Raw genomic sequence first — 24,055 nt, forward strand, 5'->3', positions numbered from 1 at the left:
ATAGTTTCTTATTTACATTCTTTTTAACATACATTGTCCTCGTCCACCCTCACTTCCCCCATTGGTTGAATATATAATCATATATAATCATTATTGTCACAAGTAGGCTTGCATTAGCACTGCAATGAAGTTACTGTGAAAAGCCCCTCATCGCCACACTCCAGCGCCTGTTCAGGTACACAGAGGGAGAATTCAGAATGTCCAAATGACCTAACGAACGTCTTTCGGGACTTGTGGGAGGAAACCGTAGCACCCGGAGGAAACCCACGCAGACATGGGGAGAACGTTCCGACTCCCCTCTTCAGCTCTGGGTGCCCAACCACTGTGCACCTCTGCTCTTTTCTGCATTTTATGTTGTTGTCTCTGTGGGTTTGGCGGGGGGCTGGGGGGGGGGGGGGGGGAAGGAAGGAGGGCTTCCTGCCCCCTCACCCAAGTTTCCCTCTGTGTCTCCCTTGGGTTCCCTTTCATCTCCCCCTTCTCCCTTTGCTCCTCCTCGTTGCATGAGGTGTGGTCTGCTCTACCCTGTCCACCCCCCTCTTTCCCTAGTCACTGTTGGCCTGGAACAGGCCGCCGAATAGCCCCCACACTTTGTGGTAACCCTTGTCTGACCCTCGGATGAAGCAAAAGCTAGGGCAACGGCCCACTTCCACATATGTAGTTCTGGCTGGACTGATACCCCAAAGATTGCCACCCTCGGGCACAGCTCCACCCTCACCCCCACAAGCTTGGGCATTGCCTCAAAGAACGCTGTCCAGAACCCGACAAGTCTGGGGCAAACCCAGAACATGTGGGTGTGGTTGGCTGGGCCTCCCAGGCACCGTTCACCATTATCCTCCACCTCCAGGAAGAACCTGTATAGGAGGAAGCAGAGTTTGCCCTATTCGGTGCTTCGCTCCAGAATCCCCAACCCACATTAGTTCGTCCTCTCATTTTCATCTGGCTTCGTCCAGTGGTAGCCTTGCCCTATCCAGTTACCATCCTTGGATGTTCCCACAGTTCCCTCCACCTCCCCCTTTTTTTCTGTCCAAGTTGATTAGTTCCTCTGGTAGTGTGTCTCTCGGGGCCCTAGGGTAACTTGTCTCCCTTGCGTATAAAGTGTTTAATTTGGAGGTGTCCTGAGTTCCTGTTCTGTCGGTAGTTCCAGGTCTTCCATCGGTTCGCCCAAGGAAGCTAGTTTGTCCCTTGTGTAAAAGCCCCCGACTGCTAGCGTCGCCCTGACCTGACTCTAGTTTTTAAATGTGTTTCAAGCATGGATGGTAGGAATTTGTGTTTTCTGCAGATTGGGGGTGGGAGCATCTCGGTAAGACAGTTGAAGATATTTACTGTAACAAACAGACGAAAAGCATATTTACTACACGCTATTTTTGTGGCAACTTGCACATTAAACTACAGTACAGGATTTTCCCCTTTTCACACAACTGGAAAGCTCACTTCACAGGTAGTCTCTTAAGTGGCCATACAATGTTCCCAGTCCAAAGTGAATCCTGGCTCCCGAGGGTTTCCATCCATTCCTTCCCTTTCCCATCCTGGTAACTCCTATACGGTGGAAGTTTTTCCTGGAGATGCATCCTCTAGTAGAAGTTAGGCGAATCTTCCAGCCTTGTTTCAAATCTTCATGAATTTGGTCTTTTCAATCCCAGTGCGAGCTCTCACCTGCAATTCTGTGCAGTGAACGATAAGAGACTTTTGCTTCCAGCTACTCTCTTTCTCCTGGTTCCTGGTAGAGCAGCCTCTCTGAGTTTCAAGAATAGTTTAGAAATAACCTTCCTCCCCAGCCAATAGCCATGGCAATATGAGTCACGGGGTCTTGTATCCAGGTGGAAATTTTGATTTGCTGTTTTTGAGACCCCCAACTCTCTTTTAGCTTGTAAGTAAATGGACAATTTAAAGCATAATTGTTCGCAACTTGACATTCTTAACACCTTCCTTGGGCCAGGGAGACTAGCAGTCTAACCACTTTAAGCACAAATGCTGCTGCAACTGTCTCCAAATGAGAACAAATTATACACCGTTTTCCAGCAAAACGCCCTGGGCCTCCCTTTAATTTTTTTCACAGCCACATCATTCAGGCCTGTTGTCAGGCATACTTCAAAACAGACCCCATGATCCCCTTCTTTTACCCTAAATTAAAGACACCGTCCCAAGACATAACAATCTTATAAATCTCCTATTTGTTACAAAATTTAAAGCCTGGTAGCACGTGACATGATGAAGCCAGATCTAACATAGTTTAACATAGAACATACAGTGTAGAAGGAAGCCATTCGGCCCATCCAGTCTGCACCGACCCACTTAAGCCCTCACTTCCATCCTATCCCCGTAACCCAATAATCCCTCCTAACCTTTTTGAACACTAAGGGCAATTTAGCATAGCCAATCCACCTAACCTGCACGTCTTTGGACTGTGGGAGGAAATAAGAGCACCCAGAGGAAACCCACGCAGACATGGGGAGGACGTGCAGACTCCGCTCAGACAGTGACCCAGCGGGGAATCGAACCTGGGACCCTGGCGCTGTGAAGCCACAGTGCTAGCTACTTTGCTACCGTGCTGCCCATCCATCTAGTGATGGATGAGTGATCAAGTGAGTGTTGGATGCGAGATATACTCTCATTGTGCGCCTTGGACATGAGGGGCTGAACATGGGGTATAGAGTGGGAGCAACAGGGTTGTGTGATTGAAATTTCACCTACTGACAGGGGTGTCAAAAGAATAATGGGAAAGGATAGAAAAACTGAATTAAGTTTGATAATTCTAGTTGAAGAGCTAATATTGGTGTGATGGGCTCATCTCTGAAGTAATTTCTATTGAATGTGAAAACTCAGACTCTTCTATGAGCCATTAACATGTGCTGGGATTTTCAAAAGGCTATTGTCTAACTTATTTCATGAATTTCTCCTTCCGTTTCCCATTTTTTCAATGCAGTGAGGCTTCTTTGAAAGAAAACAGTAGAAAGTAAAGTTGCAATTCTTCTCTTTCAGGTATTGTACTCCAAGGCATATAGATTTTGATGACCTTGAACGTAAATACTGGAAGAATCTAACATTTGTGTCTCCCATCTATGGAGCTGATATCAGTGGTTCTCTGTATGATAATGTAAGTAATAATATGGTTTAGATGGAAAACACTAATCTTTTTAAAAAGAATCGTGGTAGTTTTCCCTTTAATTTAGTCCTGGCTATAGCAGGTTAGGAACTGGAGTTATGAACTTGGAGCAGTATTTTTTGCACCCATGGCTGTCATTCCTTCTCCCATCTGAGGAGTAAGGTGGCAATATCCTGGTTTGCACCATGTATTAATTTTGTGCCATGTATGAATCATACTTTGGATTTGTGCAGTGCAACTTTTCGCTGAATTTATTAAATGCCCTGTTTCAGAACAGTTTTTCAGCTGTTGTATGTTTCACACAATGGTGAGGGAAAACAGTGGCAGCTTACTAACAGAAACTTTATTAACTGCCTGCACTGGGCTAGGATCTCTGACTATGACTGTAGAAAATAAGTGTGGAGGAAAGAAAATCAATATACAAGAACTGCAAATTTATTTGCAACTGACTCTTGAATAGTTCTTGAATGGCAGGACCGGCTCGAGAGGCCTGATGGTCCATTCCTCCTAATTCATAGATACTGATGATGACAGCCATACTGATGAAAATTGTTTCCGTAATCTGTGGAGAAAACATAATTGTCGAAAATCAAAACAAAAACTGCTGGAAATACAATCTCTGAAATATGCAGCTGGGTTAATTTTTCTTAGTAGCAGCCCAACTTGTTCACCTTCTGTTCTCTTTGGCGTGCTTATAGGCCTGCTTTATATTTTCAGGATTTGGTAAATTAAATCCTCCTGTCAGTAAACAATACAAACAATCGAATGTAGCAAACGTAACAAATCAGGGTTGATAAAGACAGAGTAAAAGTAAAAAGCAACAATATACTGTTCAGACTGTCCAGGGTCACTTGATGAATATGGGTTTTGAATGTACAAGGTGGCAAAGATTTTTGGAAGAGGCAGAACTCCTTCCACAGAATCACCCTTTGAGAGAGAACTGACTGGTAACGATTAAACCTGAGGGTCACCACACCTCGGGTGAGGAGCAAGGTTGAGAAGGCGAGGCCTTCGTGAATAATCTCAGTCGGTACATGAATTGAACTTGAGCTGTTGGTATTGCTCCACATCATGAACCAACAGTCAACCAACTCCCTTGTTTTCTCTAGATGCAACATGGGTTAGAAGTTGCACTTAATTTTGTTCCAAGTTTGATTAAAAACAGTCATTTCCTATCCAGAATATGCTACAATGCTTTGTGATCGGAGTTAAGATTACAACATTATAAATCTGAAATGTCGCTTTCCATTACTGGAAGCTGGCCTCGAATCATCATCACATGTCATATTGGACCTTTAAACTGTGTCCAAGAAGGGTTATGTTGTTTAATATGGTAGGATAGAATTAAACTTGGGTCACTGAGATGGAAGAATGTGTTCCAACTATTTTCATTTTACCAAATTCTTAATTTTAAAAAAAAATTAAAACCACTGAGTTCCTGCTGAATAATTGTTCATGTTCATGGATCCCCACGGCAGCTTGAAGCTGGTGAGCAAAATATTTATTAGAATTATATTGTGCTAAGTGATTATTGTAGCTTGGGAAATGTTTGGTGCCCGTTTTCTCCTCTCTCCTTTGCTCTCTTGTGTGCGTTTTTAGACATTTTTTTAGTGGGATGCTAGCATCAGTGGCAAGGCCAGTATTTGTTGTCCATCCCTAATTGCCCTTGAACTGAGTGGCTTGCTAGGCCATTCCAGCACTTTGTTGAGGGTTGGGAGACGCATGTAGGCCAGACCAGGTAAGGATGACAGATTTCCTCCCCGAAAGGACATTAGTGAACCAGAAGGGCTTTTACAACAAATGATCATTTCATGGCACCATTAATGACTAGCTTTCAATTCCAGATTTTTCATCAATTAACTGAATTTAGTAATTTATTGCATTTAAATTCCATCGGCTCCTGAGGTGGAATTTGAATCCGTGGTTGTTAGCCTGAGTCCCTGGATTTCTCATCTTGTGACATTGCCACTGCACTTTCATCACCACCAAGTTTTATCCTACACTCACTGGTGGTTACATAGCTGCATTCCAGCAGTGAGGTCATTGAACAGCAATCATGAGTGGGAACCCTGGCTGATTATTCTCTGTATAGACCTCTACTGACCCCATGTCTGTGATGAGGGAACAAATCAGTTAAGGTTAGCAAATGAAGAGTGGCCAACTGTGCATTAAATTGGCAATGTTATGAATTCTGCTAAAGCTTAAAGTAGAAAGAGATTTATTCGCTTGTCACTTACGTGGGCTGATGAATGTCACTTTCAAAATTTTTTGAGCTGGTTTTGTAGATGCAATCTAGGCTTTTTCTGCGAGATGACAAGGGTCCTTTTTAATGTCAAGTCATTACTTGTTGATCCAGATCAGAATGTCAATTTAAATTGTTAGCGTAAAGTAGACCTGGAGCGGGGAATGGTTAATATGCAAATGCTGTTGTAATTGTAGTCTTGTAGGTGTCGATTTGGATACCCTCTTGTTTCTTCACTGTAAAGCAGATGGTGCGCTGTTGAAATTGATAGATCTCCTATGTAATAAATGGCCGTCCCTTCAGGATGGTTTAAATTATTTCTTGTTCAGTCTTTAAGAAATTTAGACGCAGAATGGACCTACACTGCCTGCACACACCAACACAGCTGTTCTTTTCCTGAACTTGAATTAGTCCTAAATACATTCCTTCGAAATATGATGTGAATAATTAGTTTAATTATTACTTTGATCATTTCGTTAGCCAGTGATTTTCTTTAAGCCAATGAAGATTATATTATTTGCAAATCTATTAATACTCTTAATGATCTTGTTACATTAGATATTGGTTGTAAGTATTGCAGCACTGGATATTTGAGTTTCCACTGTGTTATGTGGGAGTTAACTTGTTTTTTTTACAGGCATATGTATTAGGGCAAGTATATTTATGTAAAGATGTATATGTTTTCTGAGTATTAATGAGATTTTAGTGTACATAAGAAGATGCCAGGATGGCTGACTTGCCTTTAATTATAATGTTTTCTCTTGCCTTTCCTTGTAGAATATTGAGGAGTGGAATATTGGGAATCTAAACACATTACTGGATATGGTGGAACAGGAATGTGGAATCGTGATTGAAGGCGTAAATACTCCATACTTATACTTTGGGATGTGGAAAACCACATTTGCCTGGCACACTGAAGATATGGACCTCTACAGCATTAACTACTTACACTTCGGGGAACCCAAATCCTGGTATGTAGGGAGATTATTTAATTAAGTTGAACTGGCAAACTATTTCTTCTCCTTCGGCATAATTATTATTATTGGCATGTCCAGGGAATACACAAGACACTGAGTACTGGGTTGGTTCTTGTTGACCCAGAATGATATGAAGCATTCTGCCTAACTTGTGGTCCCAATTCTTTGCAAATTACTCAGAGAGTTGGACTTGGTCCTGGGTGTGTTTGATGATTCCTGAATTTGATGGGCTGTCAATAACATTTTCTGGACTGCCGGGTGCTTTTATACGTCAAGATTTGATTATAAGAATGGCTGTGCTTTGTCACAGTAGAGGATGCATCATTTTCCAGTGAGCTGTGACCCTCTGCTAGATTGGGTGTTGGCTTGTTCAGAATCACCTGTCGCCAGGACTGTTATTTAGAGTTAGCATGACCCCTCAATTAACTCTTCTTATCTAGACTCCCACACCCATAGGAGATTTGCCAGATTGTCATTTGACAGGTAGAAAGCCCGAGTACACAGAATAAGCACCAAGGCCTCAAACAACTCCAGAAGGCATTGTGTGGAGTGCAACTGATCATAAAATATCTGTTCAGCGACACCATCCTAACGTGAACGTGCAACATTCCTCATTTACTAATTGGAAGTACGGGGCTTCATCAGATGGTGCTGATGTACTATCTGCCAAGTAATCAAGGTGGACATTGAAACCGGGATATTTGCGTAACTGGTTTCCAGGTAAATTGTCAGCTGTGTACCAAGTCTTGAGTGCCTCAGCAGCTTTGTAATGGGCATCTCCTTTGAGTGGGGTAGAACTGCTCAAAGAATGTTGTTCCAGATGAGAAAGTTTATAATTGTGTACGTGTTTATTCATCATTTAACTGCTTGTCCAAATCCTCATGTAAGTTGCTTCAGTAAGATGCTCTCGTAAGTTAATTGTGCTCTGTAGCACCCCTATGCATGCCTCTAACAGAACTGTCTTTCTTGTAAGAACAGTAGAAGCAATATACCCTAAAGGATACAATTCCAAAAAGAATGCTGGGACAAAGGGACATAAGGGTATACGCACAAATCATTGAAGGAAGGGCAGGTTGAGAAAGTAGTTAAAAAGGCATTTGGGATCTTGGGTTTTACAGACAAAGAGTACAAAAGTAAGAAAGTTATGTAAGTAAAACCTCTTGAGGTTTAGCCTCAAATGGAGTATTTCATCCAATTCATTGCAATTTAGAAACAATTGGAGAAGCTTCGGAGAGGGTGCAGGAAGGATTTATGAAAAATGGCTCCAGGGTGAGGGACTTCAGTTACATGGATAGATTCGCGACGAGGTTGAGAGTGTTATGTGGCACTTGGTCAAATTGGAAGTCCAGATACACCACGTCAACTTCATTACCGTTATCCACCTTCTCTATTACCTCATCAAAAACTTAATAAGTGGAATTGTGACTCCTTGCAGATAAAACCAGTGGTTTCACTTCATTTACCTAAAGATGCTGTCAATTTTGTTGTTGTTCTTGATTCCTTCACCGAGGCTTCACTTTATAGACTTCTACTCTCAAGAACAATTCTACTTTCCATCGCAGTCATCCTGTACACACTCTCTTTTAAATGCTGCATTTGTTCGAATTGGTCAAAGAGTTGCATGTCCGGGTGAGAGATTCTAATTGTGTTCTATCTTCTCAGGAAGAATTCTTTGCAAACAACTGAGTTGTTTAAGTTAAAGAACCACAAATGTGCAGATGTCCTGAGCTGAGTGCCTGTCTGCAAATGAATCATGCCTGTCATGAATTGCTGTGCATATTTCTTGTAGATCATATTTAAAGTGTTAAGGACTGCGAAGTCAAGTGGATTGATCCTCGCCCATTTTCTGCCTAAAGTGTAGTTGGATGGCCCACTGAAATAGCAAGCATATTTTGGGAATAAAAGACCATAAACATGTTTATTTGCTGTAAAATGAAAGATATTCCAGTTTATTCCACAAGGGGATGCTGTTGTGTAGGTAATTCTGAAAACTCCTCTGGTTTGCAACAGCATTTCTTTCACCCTTCAATCCCTCCCCCAAGGGACTGCACTGCAGTGAATTACGACAGCTGTAACCATGGAGAACAAGAGCTCAATATGCTGAACAACCGTGGGTTTCATTTATTTGTGGCTTCACTTGAGATGGCGGGGAAAATGCTATGTAATTTTTCTAAAAGATAAGCTATTATCCTTGCTGATGTTATTTTTGCAGGCTTAATACATAGTGTTCCTTGCCCATTTCTGGAAGTTTATTATTAGGTTTGTGCATTGTTTACTAAACTACTGTTTGTGCTGCAGCATTAGACCTGACAAAAAGTGTTTTGGTTAAAAACTCCTATGAATTGCAAACTACAATATACTGAATATGCTGGCTAACTCGCAAAATTGTGTTCCAGGTGTGGGAGGACATACTTGATAATTCCTTTGGTGATGGAAAACCCTATTAATGTCATCATGGGGCATCAAAGTTCAATTATTTTTTTTGTTTTTTAAAAAAAAATTTAGAGTACCCAATTATTTTGTCCAATTAAAGGGTAATTTAGGGTGGCCAATCCACCTATCCTGCACATCTTTTTGGGTTGTGGGGGGCGAAACCCACGCAAACACGGGAGAATGTGCAAACTCCACATGGACAGTGACCCAGGGCCGGGATTCGAACCCGGGTCCTCAGCGCCGCAGGCAACAATGCTAACCACTGTGCCACCGTGCTGCCCTCAAAAGTTCAATTATTGATTGCATGCTAAGTGCCCTTCTTTGGTTTAAAACACTTTGGGCGCAATTGTCGGAAATGGAGACAGTGTTCACGCCGGTGTGAAACGGGCATGGGGAATACAGATTCTGGCCCTCACAGGGGGCCAGCATGGCGTGGAGCGATTCATGCAGCTCCAACCTCTCTTCCTGGCACCAAATGGGCGCCGTGCCAACCCGTGAATGTGGAGTTGGGCCGCGCCAACCTGCGCATGCAAAGTGGCGCCGCGGGACTTCCTCAGCGCACCGGCCCCGAGGCAACATGGCGTGGGGGTTTAGAGGCTGGACGCGTAATAAAATAGGGCTGGGTCTGGGGCTGGTGGGCCCCGATCGCGGGCCAGATCCCATCGGCGGCCCCCCATGTGAAGGAGTGCGTTTCCCTGCCCCGCAGGCCGCCCCCCGACCCTTCACGCAGAATTCCCACAGGCAGCGACCAGCAGTGATTCTGCTCTTTCCGCTCGGCCCATCAAGGCCGGAGAATCGGCGGCCCGGCCGCGGACAGTGGCCCGCAAGTGACGTCTCGCCAAATGCGCCGGCACAAATGGCGCCGATTCTCCGCTCCTAGGGGAATCGCCTGCCAACCTCGGACTGGCCCCGCACGAAAAAATGGCGCGAACGGCGATTCTCCCATGTGGCGGGGCATGGAAGAATCGCGCCCCCTGTGTTTTCTGGTGGCCTTAAATGCAAGCCTTTTTCCTCCTAAAGGTTCGATTGAGAATTTAAAATGTCTTCAACTTTTGTTGTTGTTTTCATGTTTTGAAGTAATTTGCTGCAGGTGCCATCTATGCAATTTTTCATAGGCCAACAAATGTTTGCCGGTGATACGGGGCAGCTGTCTATTTGGGGAGGAGCTATATGGAATTGGTATGTGCTGCACTTCTGGAATATTGGAATCCTGGTTAACGAATCTCATCAGTTAAAAAGGTCATTCAGGATTTATACCTAAATTGTAGAACAATGCCAGGGTGTTTGCAGAAGTGGAAGTCTGCTTGGTTGTGTTGCCTGCATTGAATGCCTCCTGCCTGTTGTACATTGTTCTGACTGCAAACAAAATCCCATCTGTTTTATGAAGTGGTGGCCATTCAATATCCATTCAGGCAGATTGTATTTACTGCACTGAAAGGCAATCCATTGCAGAATATAGATTATTGTTTCCCTGTTGAGTACAGGAGCGAATGGGAAAATGTGTTCGTTCCACCCCAGTGCATGCACACAAGGCAATGCAGGGCACATGTTTGTTGCAGCTGTAAAGTTCCATTGTTCCATTAGTTTAATGTCATTATTAGGACCATTGGTTTCAACAAAATTAAGAGGAATATCGAGACAATGCATTTTGCTGGAGGTAGGAGTGGACAAAATAAGGGGCACCTGTATATTCTCTAATCTGTACATCGATTGGTTCGATCTCTTGGCCAGTCGGTTATTGAATTGTCCATAATGTGCCATGGAAATGAAGATAGGTCAGACATTTGTTTCCAAGGACTGAGAATGGTTAGAATCTATTACAGCAGTACAGTTACAGGCTGTGTTCATATTTGTGCTAATGAAATTAACTCGATTTTCTGGGCTGCAGGGGAAAGTGATTGACTCTGTGGGAAATTATTGCACAAAGTTTGCCTTATAGTTTGAACGGCATACCGGGTTAGTCTTTGTTAGTGTAATTGTGATAAAATAAATATAGTTAATTTTACGAATGTTGGTTTTAGGGTGTGTGTTACTTCATATGCTCCCACAAAGTCTTGCATCTTATTCTCTGGGTATATACATATTTTGGAGCTTTCTGTCCGGTTGACTGCAGTTTATTCTATGGTGGGTAGTGCAAGTTGTGCCAACAAAATAAATGCATTTTAAGTTGCAATCCTAGTGCATAGTTGTACTATGTAAACCATGAGAGTAGGAAAGTTCGATGTTTGATTCTTTGTGATTTTGCACAAACACACTGCAGTTTGTTTTGAACAGCTGTACGTTTTTCGTAACTTTTTGCCCCCTGAGCATCCAATTGATCACAATGCAAGTACTAACTTCAGTGCAAGGTTTTTTGGTATTATAGGTAATCCTGCAGATTATTGAAGCAGCTGGACATGTGAAATAATGCTCAAGCTGTCAGTTTCCCAATTATGCCATTATGGTTGCAAATTTATTTCTGCACACCTTGGGACTAAATCAAATGAATCCCAGTGGGAGGAAACATTAATCTATTTTGGCAGCTTGCTCAAGAATTCTCGCCCTGTGATGTCAATTGTCTGCACTGGAAGGTAACCGGGCTTTGATTCTGTACTGGTAATGACTCCCTGAAAAGCCACTAGCTTACTAATAAGATTGCCGTTGCTTTGTGAAGCTGCCATAATGTTTTGATTGCATTCAACAAGTGTATCACATATCCTTAGGTCAGGTGAAGCAGGGATCAGACGCTTGGGTTTCCGTACGTATCACTTGGCCAACCACACCAACTCTCCGCATATGAGCACTTAGATGTGACTTCTCCATTTTTCAATGGATGTTTTCCTTGTGGCCCTTTCTTGGCTGCTAAACTTGGGTCAATTCCTGTCTGTGTAGAAGCAGATTGTGACAGCACAAGGTGAGCACTAAAATAATTTCAGTTCTAATAATCAAAGAATAGAATTCTTTGCATCTCATCTGGCTTCACAAAATGTTCCCGTAACCGAGTTGTGTTAGCTTTAGAATTTATTGTGCATCCCAATCTGTATAGAATAGTGTTGATCTTGCAATCTTGCAGTACTGCAGTCAAGTATTGCCGGGGGGGGGGGGGGGGGGGGGGGGAGGAAAGAGAGAGAGGAGGAGGAGGAGGAAGAGGAAGAAGAAGAAGAGGAGGTGATGCTTCAGTATTTTACAGGATGCTGCTGTCCTCTAAGATTTTGGATTGATTTTTGAAGCAAATACATTCTGCTTGACAAGTCTATTTGGAGAAGACTGTTGGTCAATCCAATCCTCCTATCCACATTATTTTCATGGGTGCTTTTTAATAATGGCACTGGACGTCAAGTTGGCAGAGTGATTAGCACTGCTGCCTTGCAGCCCCAGGGACCCGGATTTAATTCCGGCCTTGGATGACTGTATGGAGTTTGCACTTTCTCCACATGTCTGCGTGGGTTTCCTCTGGGTGCTGCGGTTTCCTCCCACAGATGTGCAGATTAGGTGGATTGGCCACATAACACCCAACAAAAAAATGATCAATCTCATAATCTTCAGAATTTCAATTTACTGACTACTTGTGGGATGTCGGGGGATGGGCAGTGGATAATTTCAGATTTCTACCACCCTTCCAGATGTGTCACTGATTGACTATTCTAATTTTAAGATTATGTGGCAAAGCTATGTTGTCAGGTTTTACCGGAGCAGACATGATGGGCTGAATGGCCTCTTTCTAAACCGTATCATTTCTTTCCTCTATTAATATTCGCTGTAGAATAACCCTAACCGGGCATGGTGGTGCAGTGGTTAGCACTGCTGCCTCACAGCGCCGAGGTCCCAGGTTCGATGCCAGCCCTAGGTCACTGTCCGTGTCCAGTTTGCACATTCTCCCCGTGTTTGTGTGGGTTTCAGATGTGCAGGTTAGGTGGATTGACCACGCTAAATTGCCCCTTAATTGGAAAAAATTAATTGTGTACTCTAAATTTAAAAAAGAAAAAAAAAGAATAATCCTAACCAATTAACAATAAGGGGAATGAGTTAAGTGGTTCTCATCACTTGTGGACAAGCGCATGATCTAATACATGCAAGTCATTGAAATACTTACACAATGAATGGCTGCCATTTGAAAAAATGGAAAACAGCATTGCTGGAAAAAGGACATGCAATCAAAGCTTTTTGCCTTCTCATGGAGAACAACAATTTATAATAACCTGAGAAGAAAGTGCTGATTGGTGGCAAGTAGACTCTGATGGAAAAAGGGAAGAATTTAGTGGTTCAATTTGACTAACTGTAGAAGTATCTGGTCCGCTTAAAAATGGGATGACAATGGCTAATCAAACACTGCATCGCAAGTATTTAATTAAATTGATATTCTATTCTTGTATTGGTCAGTTTTCGAATATTGTGTGATTCAGAATATCTGCAAAGATTCACTGATGCATTGGAGTGATCTTTGGGGGCGAGAAAAGTGATGAGGATGCTTGCACTTGTTTTCATTTGATTTTTTCATCTTCAATTTTATTCATCTTCAATTATGATTGCAGAATCAAAGGTGTAAGTAGAAAACTGTGAGCTTCAGACTAGATATTCCACCATAGCTCTCATAATCTACAATCGGCAATGAATTATTAATCAGTATCATGGACAGATGTACATGTATGTCTATGTCTCAGTATGGTGCTCCAGTGGATGATGGCAAGTATACTTATTTATTGACAGTATCACTGTTTCGATATGTTTAAAAAAAAGCATTACAGACTGACCCAGTCTCATTTTCATGCCAACCAATTAATCATGGGGGTTCTTTGATCAGCTCTGCGTGACCTCCCAATGCTATCTATTTCTGTTGAAAATCATTTTCAAATAACTTACTCCAAAATAGATATTAAAAGACATGAAGAGGAAGAAACAAGATGAGTAAAGATTTTGATTCTGAAAATGGTTACTGTAATGGGGTGGGAATGATTATCTTGCCCATGGTCCCTGCAGAGTATGAGCTCCCCTCTAGGGGTGGGGATCTCAATTACCCTCTGTATAAAAGATCCGGCAGTAAGGCACCGACCAAAACAGGAACCAGATAGGCATCTACTGGGGAGTGTAAATAATGTGCAGGGCTGGCACGGTAGCATAGTGGTTAGCGCTGCTGCCTCACAGCGCCGGGGTCCCGGGTACGATTCACGCTTGGGTCACTGTCTGTGTGGAGTCTGCACGTTCTCCCAGTGTCTGCGTGGGTTTTCTCCGGGTGCTCCGATTTCCTCCCACAAGTCCCGAAAGACGTGCTCGTTAGGTGAACTGGACATTTTGAATTCTCCCTCTGTGTACTCGAACAGGTGCTGGAGTGTGACGACTAGGGGCTTTTCACAGTAACTTCATTGCAGCGTTAATGTAAGCCTATTTGTGACACTAAAAGATAAAGATTATTAAAAATAAAATTGTGTTTCTTTATGTTACTCGGTGTGGATTCCCTGTTGTGACATTATCATAAATGTAAGAACTGCAAGGGTTAATTAAATGTCTAAATCAAACACTAGGGGAGCTAGTTTACAAGTATATAAGACATTGATGCCAAGCCTATGGAGAGAAGTTAAGGAGATGGCCAGAGAACAGATTGAAGGAAAGATAATGTGAGTGAGAGCAGATCATGGTTAATGTAATAGTGTAGAGATTAGTAACTGATGAGGGTAGATTATATGTTAATTATCAACTGTGTACCATATCGGAGTAAGTGTCGAGACCATTTAAGTAGTGTTTTAAAAAAAATATTTTTTATTCTCCTTTTTCACATTTTCTCCCAAGTTTACACACAGCAATAAACAATAATCAGTAACGAATGCAATGTAAATCCCCATATCAATAATAACAGTCCCATCCTCCCACCAAACAATAGCCCGCATGTTAACATAAAAATATAACAAAAAGGAATCCGGAATCACCTATAGTTACCATTAACACATACAGCCCTCCTCCCCCCAACTCTCCAAACCCCCCCTTAATGTTCGATGTTATCCAATTCTCGAAAGTGCATAATGAATAACGCCCATGGATTGTAGAACCCCTCCATCCTTCCCCTCAAGAATTCCAACAGGTCCCCCCGCGACGCCAGGGCACAAGGTGGAGAGGTTGATCTCCACCCCAACAGGATCTGCCTTCGGGAGATCAACGAGGCGAAGGCTACAACATCTGCCTCCGCGCCCGTTACCAACCCCGGCTGGTCCGACACCCCGAATATGGCCTCCCGGTCCCTGGTCCAGTTTCATGTGCACCACTTTATAGATTACCCTAAAACCTCCTCCAGCTTTGGGCAGGACCAAAACATATGAACGTGGTTTGCAGGCCCCCCCCCCCGTAATGTTCACACACATCTTCTACCCCCTCAAAGAGCCGGCTCACCCTCACACTAGTGAGGTGTGCTCTATATACCACCTTCAGCTGTATCAGCCCCAACCTCGCTCACGAAGTGAAGGCATTCACCCTCCGGAGCACCTTACACTGGAACCCCTCCTCCATACCCTCTCCCAACTCTTCCTTCCACTTTGCCTTGATCCCTTCCAGTGGTACCTTATCCTCTTCCAAAATAGCCCTGTAAACTGCCGACACTACCCCCTTCTCCGGTCCCCCTGTTGTGAGCACCTCCTCCAGCAATGTGGAAAGCGGCTCTACCGGGAAGCTCTGTATCTCCTTTCTGGCATGTCTTCATGAACCTACATGTATCTAAATATTTCCCCCTGCTCCACGCCCATACTTCTCTCCCAGTTCCTTCAATCCTGCAACTGACCCCCAAGAAACAAATCTTTTAGTGTCCTAATTCCTTTCTCCACCCATCTCTGAAAATTTCCATCCCACTTTCCTGGCTCAACTCTATGGTTCCCCTGAATCGGCATTTCCCTTGACCTTGCCCCAATCCGAAGTGCTGGCGAAACTGCCTCCAAATTCTCAACGAAGCTATTACCGGACTTCCTGAATATCTCCCGGGGCTGTCGGGAGCGGCGCATTTGCTAGCGTCTTCACTCCCGACCTCCTACACAAACTCTCCTCCATTCTGACCTACTGGGAATCAACCCTTCTGACCCAGCTCCGTACCGTTTCCACATTCGCCGCCCATTAATAATACATCAGGTTCAGAAGAAACAAACCCCCTGCTTGCCTTCCTCTCTCTGTAGTAGCGCCTTTCTAATTCTAGCCACCTTCCCCCACCGTATGAACAAGGTATCATCCCTTCAACCTCTCATTTTTTAAAAAAAATGCCTTTGGCAGGAAATTCGGGAGGCATTGGAAAATAAACAGAAATTGCGGCAACACATTCATTTTAAACGCCTGTACCCGATCCGCCAGTGACATAGCAAGACCATCCCACCTTGCCAGATCAGCTTTCACCCTCCCCACCAAACTAGAAATGTTGTACCTACGGACTCCCCCCAGTCCCGACCAACCTGCACCCCATGGTATCTAAAGTGAGTCCCCGTCCTACAGGAATGGCAGCCCACACCCCACCCCTGGTCGAAACACCACAAAATGTTCACGTCTTGTCTAGATTTAATTTGTACCCCGAGAAAGACCCAAACACCCAAAGCAGCTCCAATATCCCCCCTATTGACCCACTCGGTTCTGATACATATAATAACAAGTCATTGGCATATAAGGACACTCTCTATGCTCTAATCCACGCCTCCGCGCCCGTTACCAACCCCGGCTGGTCCGACACCCCGAATATGGCCTCCCGGTCCCTGGTCCAGTTTCATGTGCACCACTTTATAGATTACCCTAAAACCTCCTCCAGCTTTGGGCAGGACCAAAACATATGAACGTGGTTTGCAGCCCCCCCCCCCCCCCCCCCCCCCCCCCCCCCCCCCCCACCCGTAATGTTCACACACATCTTCTACCCCCTCAAGAGCCGGCTCACCCTCACACTAGTGAGGTGTGCTCTATATACCACCTTCAGCTGTATCAGCCCCAACCTCGCTCACGAAGTGAAGGCATTCACCCTCCGGAGCACCTTACACTGGAACCCCTCCTCCATACCCTCTCCCAACTCTTCCTTCCACTTTGCCTTGATCCCTTCCAGTGGTACCTTATCCTCTTCCAAAATAGCCCTGTAAACTGCCGACACTACCCCCTTCTCCGGTCCCCCTGTTGTGAGCACCTCCTCCAGCAATGTGGAAAGCGGCTCTACCGGGAAGCTCTGTATCTCCTTTCTGGCATGTCTTCATGAACCTACATGTATCTAAATATTTCCCCCTGCTCCACGCCCATACTTCTCTCCCAGTTCCTTCAATCCTGCAAACTGACCCCCAAGAAACAAATCTTTTAGTGTCCTAATTCCTTTCTCCACCCATCTCTGAAAATTTCCATCCCACTTTCCTGGCTCAACTCTATGGTTCTCCTGAATCGGCATTTCCCTTGACCTTGCCCCTAATCCGAAGTACTGGCGAAACTGCCTCCAAATTCTCAACGAAGCTATTACTACCGGACTCCCTGAATATCTCCCGGGGCTGTCGGGAGCGGCGCATTTGCTAGCGTCTTCACTCCCGACCTCCTACACAAACTCTCCTCCATTCTGACCTACTGGGAATCAACCCTTCTGACCCAGCTCCGTACCGTTTCCACATTCGCCGCCCATTAATAATACATCAGGTTCAGAAGAAACAAACCCCCTGCTTGCCTTCCTCTCTCTGTAGTAGCGCCTTTCTAATTCTAGCCACCTTCCCCCACCGTATGAACAAGGTAATCATCCCTTCAACCTCTCATTTTTTAAAAAAATGCCTTTGGCAGGAAATTCGGGAGGCATTGGAAAATAAACAGAAATTGCGGCAACACATTCATTTTAAACGCCTGTACCCGATCCGCCAGTGACATAGCAAGACCATCCCACCTTGCCAGATCAGCTTTCACCCTCCCCACCAAACTAGAAATGTTGTACCTACGGACTCCCCCCAGTCCCGACCAACCTGCACCCATGGTATCTAAAGTGAGTCCCCGTCCTACAGGAATGGCAGCCCACACCCCACCCCTGGTCGAAACACCACAAAATGTTCACTCTTGTCTAGATTTAATTTGTACCCCGAGAAAGACCCAAACACCCAAAGCAGCTCCAATATCCCCCCTATTGACCCACTCGGTTCTGATACATATAATAACAAGTCATTGGCATATAAGGACACTCTCTATGCTCTAATCCACGCCTCCGCGCCCGTTACCAACCCCGGCTGGTCCGACACCCCGAATATGGCCTCCCGGTCCCTGGTCCAGTTTCATGTGCACCACTTTATAGATTACCCTAAACCTCCTCCAGCTTTGGACAGGACCAAAACATATGAACGTGGTTTGCAGCCCCCCCCCCCCCCCCCCCCCCCCCCCCCCCCCCCCCCCCCCCCCCCCCCCGTAATGTTCACACACATCTTCTACACCCTCAAAGAGCCGGCTCACCCTCACACTAGTGAGGTGTGCTCTATATACCACCTTCAGCTGTATCAGCCCCAACCTCGCTCACGAAGTGAAGGCATTCACCCTCCGGAGCACCTTACACTAGAACCCCTCCTCCATACCCTCTCCCAACTCTTCCTTCCACTTTGCCTTGATCCCTTCCAGTGGTACCTTATCCTCTTCCAAAATAGCCCTGTAAACCGCCGACACTACCCCCTTCTCCGGTCCCCCTGTTGTGAGCACCTCCTCCAGCAATGTGGAAAGCGGCTCTACCGGGAAGCTCTGTATCTCCTTTCTGGCATGTCTTCATGAACCTACATGTATCTAAATATTTCCCCCTGCTCCACGCCCATACTTCTCTCCCAGTTCCTTCAATCCTGCAAACTGACCCCCAAGAAACAAATCTTTTAGTGTCCTAATTCCTTTCTCCACCCATCTCTGAAAATTTCCATCCCACTTTCCTGGCTCAACTCTATGGTTCTCCTGAATCGGCATTTCCCTTGACCTTGCCCCTAATCCGAAGTGCTGGCGAAACTGCCTCCAAATTCTCAACGAAGCTATTACTACCGGACTCCCTGAATATCTCCCGGGGCTGTCGGGAGCGGCGCATTTGCTAGCGTCTTCACTCTCGACCTCCTACACAAACTCTCCTCCATTCTGACCTACTGGGAATCAACCCTTCTGACCCAGCTCCGTACCGTTTCCACATTCGCCGCCCATTAATAATACATCAGGTTCAGAAGAAACAAACCCCCTGCTTGCCTTCCTCTCTCTGTAGTAGCGCCTTTCTAATTCTAGCCACCTTCCCCCACCGTATGAACAAGGTAATCATCCCTTCAACCTCTCATTTTTTAAAAAAATGCCTTTGGCAGGAAATTCGGGAGGCATTGGAAAATAAACAGAAATTGCGGCAACACATTCATTTTAAACGCCTGTACCCGACCCGCCAGTGACATAGCAAGACCATCCCACCTTGCCAGATCAGCTTTCACCCTCCCCACCAAACTAGAAATGTTGTACCTACGGACTCCCCCCAGTCCCGACCAACCTGCACCCCATGGTATCTAAAGTGAGTCCCCGTCCTACAGGAATGGCAGCCCACACCCCACCCCTGGTCGAAACACCACAAAATGTTCACTCTTGTCTAGATTTAATTTGTACCCCGAGAAGGACCCAAACACCCAAAGCAGCTCCAATATCCCCCCTATTGACCCACTCGGTTCTGATACATATAATAACAAGTCATTGGCATATAAGGACACTCTCTATGCTCTAATCCACCCCCCCCCCCCAATCTCTTTCCATACCCCCAAATTCCTTACGCCGATGACCAATGGCTCATTCGTGAGTGCAAACAGCAAGGGGACATAGGAGATCCTTGCCTAGTCCCACGGTGGAGAGAAACGTATTCCGAGCTGATGTTATTTGTGCAGACACTCGCACTCGGCTCCTTATACAGTAGCTTTACCCAGTGCACAAATCTTGGTCCAATCCCAAACCGCTCCAGAACTGCCATCAAGTACCCCTATTCTACCTGGTACCATTTAAGTAGTGTTAATAATAAATTTATAGCTTTGTTCAAGTTAAAAGCTATTTGTGGTCTTTGTGAACACTACACCAACCATCGTGAATTTAGCAACACAAAGAACACCACACCCATGTCCTTATTAAAGTTATATTAAGTAGAAAACTACATTTATCAAAAGTTAAAAGAAATATAACTTGCAGAAAGGGAATTTCGAATAAATTGGAAATGGAAGAGCAAGTAAGGGCAACATTTTAAAAAAACTCTAAATAGTGACTTTTTTTGTAATTTAGGTTAATAAGTGAATTGGTATTAGTTTCATAATGAGTAGCTTTTATTGTTGTGATGTTGTACTGGGAGCAGAAAATCTACAAATTGATACCTTTAGAAGTAGGTTTCAATTTGTATTAAATTAAAAGTTGTATAATTTTGGGATGCGGGAGATATTTTTCGGGGCTTTATCTTTTTGAGACTTACCTGTAGTTATTTTCTTCCCTCCGAGATTAATTAACTACCGATGAGAGAGCTCATTTTTGCAGTGCCTGCTCCACTGGGCTGCAGTTATCGCATTAAGCAGCTGGAATTCCCAATATCATGCTCAAAAAAAGCATCAGGGATATTGCCTGGTTACTTCTTTGACATAACCAGCTCAATGCTTGATGTGCCAAGGTTTGACTGCTGGAAAATGAGCTTCAAGGTTGACTCTCAGTTCATCACCATGTAGCTTTTTATCAGTATGGATCCTGATTTGGAATGGAGGTTAGGGCAATGCAGGCAGAAGAGGAAGGGTGAACTAGCATAGTTAAATATAAAATCCAGCAAAATAAAAAAGTTGTGTACAATTAGAGCTCCTGTGATGGCTTACTAAGCACAACTATCCCATGGTGATTCCAGATTTGATCCCTGCTCCACTTTAGCTGATCTCAGCTAGAGGAGTGGGGAACAGTTTGCAATGGGGAATGCTGATCAGGAGCCCAATATTGGATCTCAGTCATTGATAACTACCAGAAATAGACAAGTGAGGATGTGGGTGAAGATGAGATTAACTTGGCTGTCAAACTTTAGCATGGTCAGTTGGCCATACTCAATGTCAAGCTGCCCAAATTTAATGTCGAGGTCTTCATAAAGGAATGGGCTGATGGTTTATTCACTTGCAAGGCACATGAGCTAAAATAATAGTAGAAATAACTGACTGACCCAGGGAAAACAGAATTCCATGAAAATACAGCCTTCTCTATTGCTATTGTTATAGGACTCCTGTGTTAGCAGTTCTCCAGTGTGTGGTTCACTCACTCCTGACTGCAAAACTTTTTTGAAATAAATTTAGAGTGCCCAATTATTTTTTTTTCCAATTAAGGGGCAATTTACCTTGGCAAATCCACCTAACCTGGACATCTTTGGGTTGTGGGGGTGAAACCCACTCAGACATGGGGAGAGGATGACCGCAAAACTGCCAAAGTGAGGTTGGTGACCAGGAAGATTAGTTTATTTTCACTGGATTCTTCTGTCTGATGGCCGTAGTAAATTGGGCATGGTTTACTTTGGATGACTATCGTGGTGAGGAGATGAATACCTGTGACTTGGATTTTTTCTTTCTCAGAATTGCATAGGTAAATTTCATTAATGTACATGAAATATGTCTTAGGAGGTGATCTCTGTACATTCCTGAAATGAAAATATGTTCAGGATATCATTGTCATTCTGTGGTTCTCCTAGTCCTAGAAGATATTGATAATTGCTTTGAGTGTTTTGCATATAAATGATTTAAGGAATAAGAATAAGCACGTGAGACTCTAATCGGGTCCCCTAGAAGTCACATTTGGGGTGTCAGATCGGCCGGGGCTGGAAGTGGAGGCACATGTCTTGGCCTTCGCCTCCCTGATCGCCCGAAGGCAGATTCTGTTGGGGTGGAGGTCGGTTTCTCTGCCCTGTGCCTTGGTGTGGCGGGGCGACCTGCTGGAGTTCTTAGCACTGAAGAAAGTAATGTTCGAGTTGAGGAGGAGGATGGAAGGGTTCTACAACTCATGGGCCTTGTTCATCATGCATTTTCATGAATTGGATAATCAAACATTAGGGTGGTGGGGGTGGTTTGGAATGTATAAATTAATGATGATTCTTTTTCTTTGGTGTTTTGTATTCAAAATGCTGGGAGCTCATAGATCATAGAATTTACAGTGCAGAAGGAGGCCATTCGGCCCATCGAGTCTGCACTGGCTCTTGGAAAGAGCACCCTATCCAAGGTCAACCCCTCCACCCTATCCCCATAACCCAGCAACCCCACCCAACACTAAGGGCAATTTTGGACACTAAGGGCAATTTTGGACACTAAGGGCAATTTATCATGGCCAATCCACCTAACCGGCACATCTTTGGACTGTGGGAGGAAACCGGAGCACCTGGAGGAAACCCACGCACACACGGGGAGGATGTGCAGACTCCGCACAGACAGTGACCCAAGCCGGAATCGAACCTGGGACCCTGGAGCTGTGAAGCAATTGTGCTATCCACAATGCTACCGTGCTGCCCGAGCTGTTTGAGGTTGGGTAGGATGAGGGGATTGATGGCTAGGGGATTGCCATTCTACTTGTTATTAATTATTTGTTTTTGTAAATATGATCAAGGAGAATAAAAATATTTTTTAAAAAAGGAATAAGAATAAAACAGAACTTTAAACTACAGATAAACAGTTGATAGATTGTTTTTGTGATGACAACAATCTGGCAATATTAAACGACTGATAGACCAATTTATTTGCTTCTTTGCGCCTTCTGCAATAAAAACAATTAGAGGCTGTCTGCAGTAGTTAGCAGTAAATGTCAAAGACTTAAATGGTAGCCAGATATATTGTACAATTCCAAAGTTTCAGAGCTGGGTTACCTGTTTCATTTTTAGCCTGCTTACTCTCTGGGTTTTGTATTGGAAACAATTGGAATGACATCAAACTGTGAACATGCAGGGAAATAGTCGGACTCTTCAATGGGTTATGTATCGATTTATCCCCCTGACTGGTGAAAATTGTGGGACGACATTGCTACTTCACTGTGCGTTTCTGCTGCGTAACTTTTAGCTTCCTTTAAGTGAATTAAATTGATATGAATCCTTCCCTGGTGCTGATATTTATCACTTGTGTCTTAATGCACTGAATCAGTGAAGATGGTTTCTTTTGTGGTTGGTCTCCATGTATGATCAAGTTTCAACCACGTATGTGAGATTTATTAGTTGTTTCCTGCCACGAGGTTTTGTGTAATTGACTTGTTATAGCATGTTCATGTTAGTTAACATTAAGGTAGCTGCTCTAGATGGTCAGGTTATGCAATGTTTTAGTACTTATACACTTCTGTTTCCTACATTTTGTTCAGTATTGGAATTTCACACGGCAAGTTTTAAATTCTTATCTGTTTAATTCTTAATGGACAGTTTCAGTTTGAACATGATTCATACAATTCTGAACTGCAACATAATCTTTCATTTCTATCTTAAAGACATTGATGTAATATGATTTATGTGTGATGCATCAAAGGACAATTGACACAAGTGACTATTTTGGTAAGAAGGCTGAGAGGCTAAATACTACGTACATATTCAGTTGCATGCATCAAGGTTGAGACTGTCTCTGTTGCTGTCTTAAGATCTCTTAACTTGCACAGACTGAAATGGATCAGGCATTTGTGACTGACTGCCTAAATCTACTGAGCATTGCAAAAACTCATTTATTGTCTTTGCAAATCTGTGTGTTTTGTGTTGAATTTCTCTTGGAGGAATATTTAAAATGCACTGAACAAGTGTAAAGTGGATTATTAAGAGAACTACTCAAATTTGCAGAATCACGTAGAATGTCCATTCCGAAAATGGGCCATACACGTTGATATGCTGATTATCAATGCTGGCATTGGTTTTATGTTTTGTTGGTTTTATGTTTTGCCCGAGCCATAGAATCATAGAATTTACAGTGCTGGACGAGGCCATTCGGCCCATTGAGTCTGCACCGGCCCTTGGAAAGACTACCCCATTTAAGCCCACGCCTCCACCCTATCCCTGTAACCTAGCAACCCCACCTAACCTTTTTGTTTTGGACACAGCGCAATTTATCATGGCCAATCCACCTAACCTGCACATCTTTGGACTGTGGGAGGAAACCGGAGCTCCCAGAGGAAATCCATGCGCGCACACAGGAGGATGTGCAGCCTCTGCACAGACAGTGACCCAAGCTGGGAATCGAACCTGGGATCCTGGAGCTGTGAAGCAACTGTGCTAACTACTGTGCTAACCACTGTGCTACCATGCTGCCCTTCCACGCTACTTCTAATCCTACGAGCCAATACTGATATTCCTTTGTTCCTTATGTTGATCTAACTCCCCTTTTAAAGTGCATCTATGCTGTTCACTGC

General features: G+C 44.1%; 1 protein-coding gene across 3 annotated transcripts in view; it reads left to right on the forward strand.

The window, feature by feature from the left end:
* The window catches only part of kdm4b (lysine (K)-specific demethylase 4B), a 740,412-nt gene that overhangs the window by 161,915 nt on the left and 554,442 nt on the right, over positions 1-24,055 (forward strand). For all 3 annotated transcript variants that reach the window (XM_038777903.1, XM_038777902.1, XM_038777904.1), the window contains 2 exons: positions 2,980-3,094; positions 6,123-6,316. In XM_038777903.1, coding sequence (XP_038633831.1) covers positions 2,980-3,094; positions 6,123-6,316 — 309 coding nt within the window. The remainder of the gene's footprint in view (positions 1-2,979; positions 3,095-6,122; positions 6,317-24,055) is intronic.

Source organism: Scyliorhinus canicula, chromosome 18 (assembly GCF_902713615.1).
Source record: "Scyliorhinus canicula chromosome 18, sScyCan1.1, whole genome shotgun sequence".
NCBI lineage: Eukaryota > Metazoa > Chordata > Chondrichthyes > Carcharhiniformes > Scyliorhinidae > Scyliorhinus > Scyliorhinus canicula.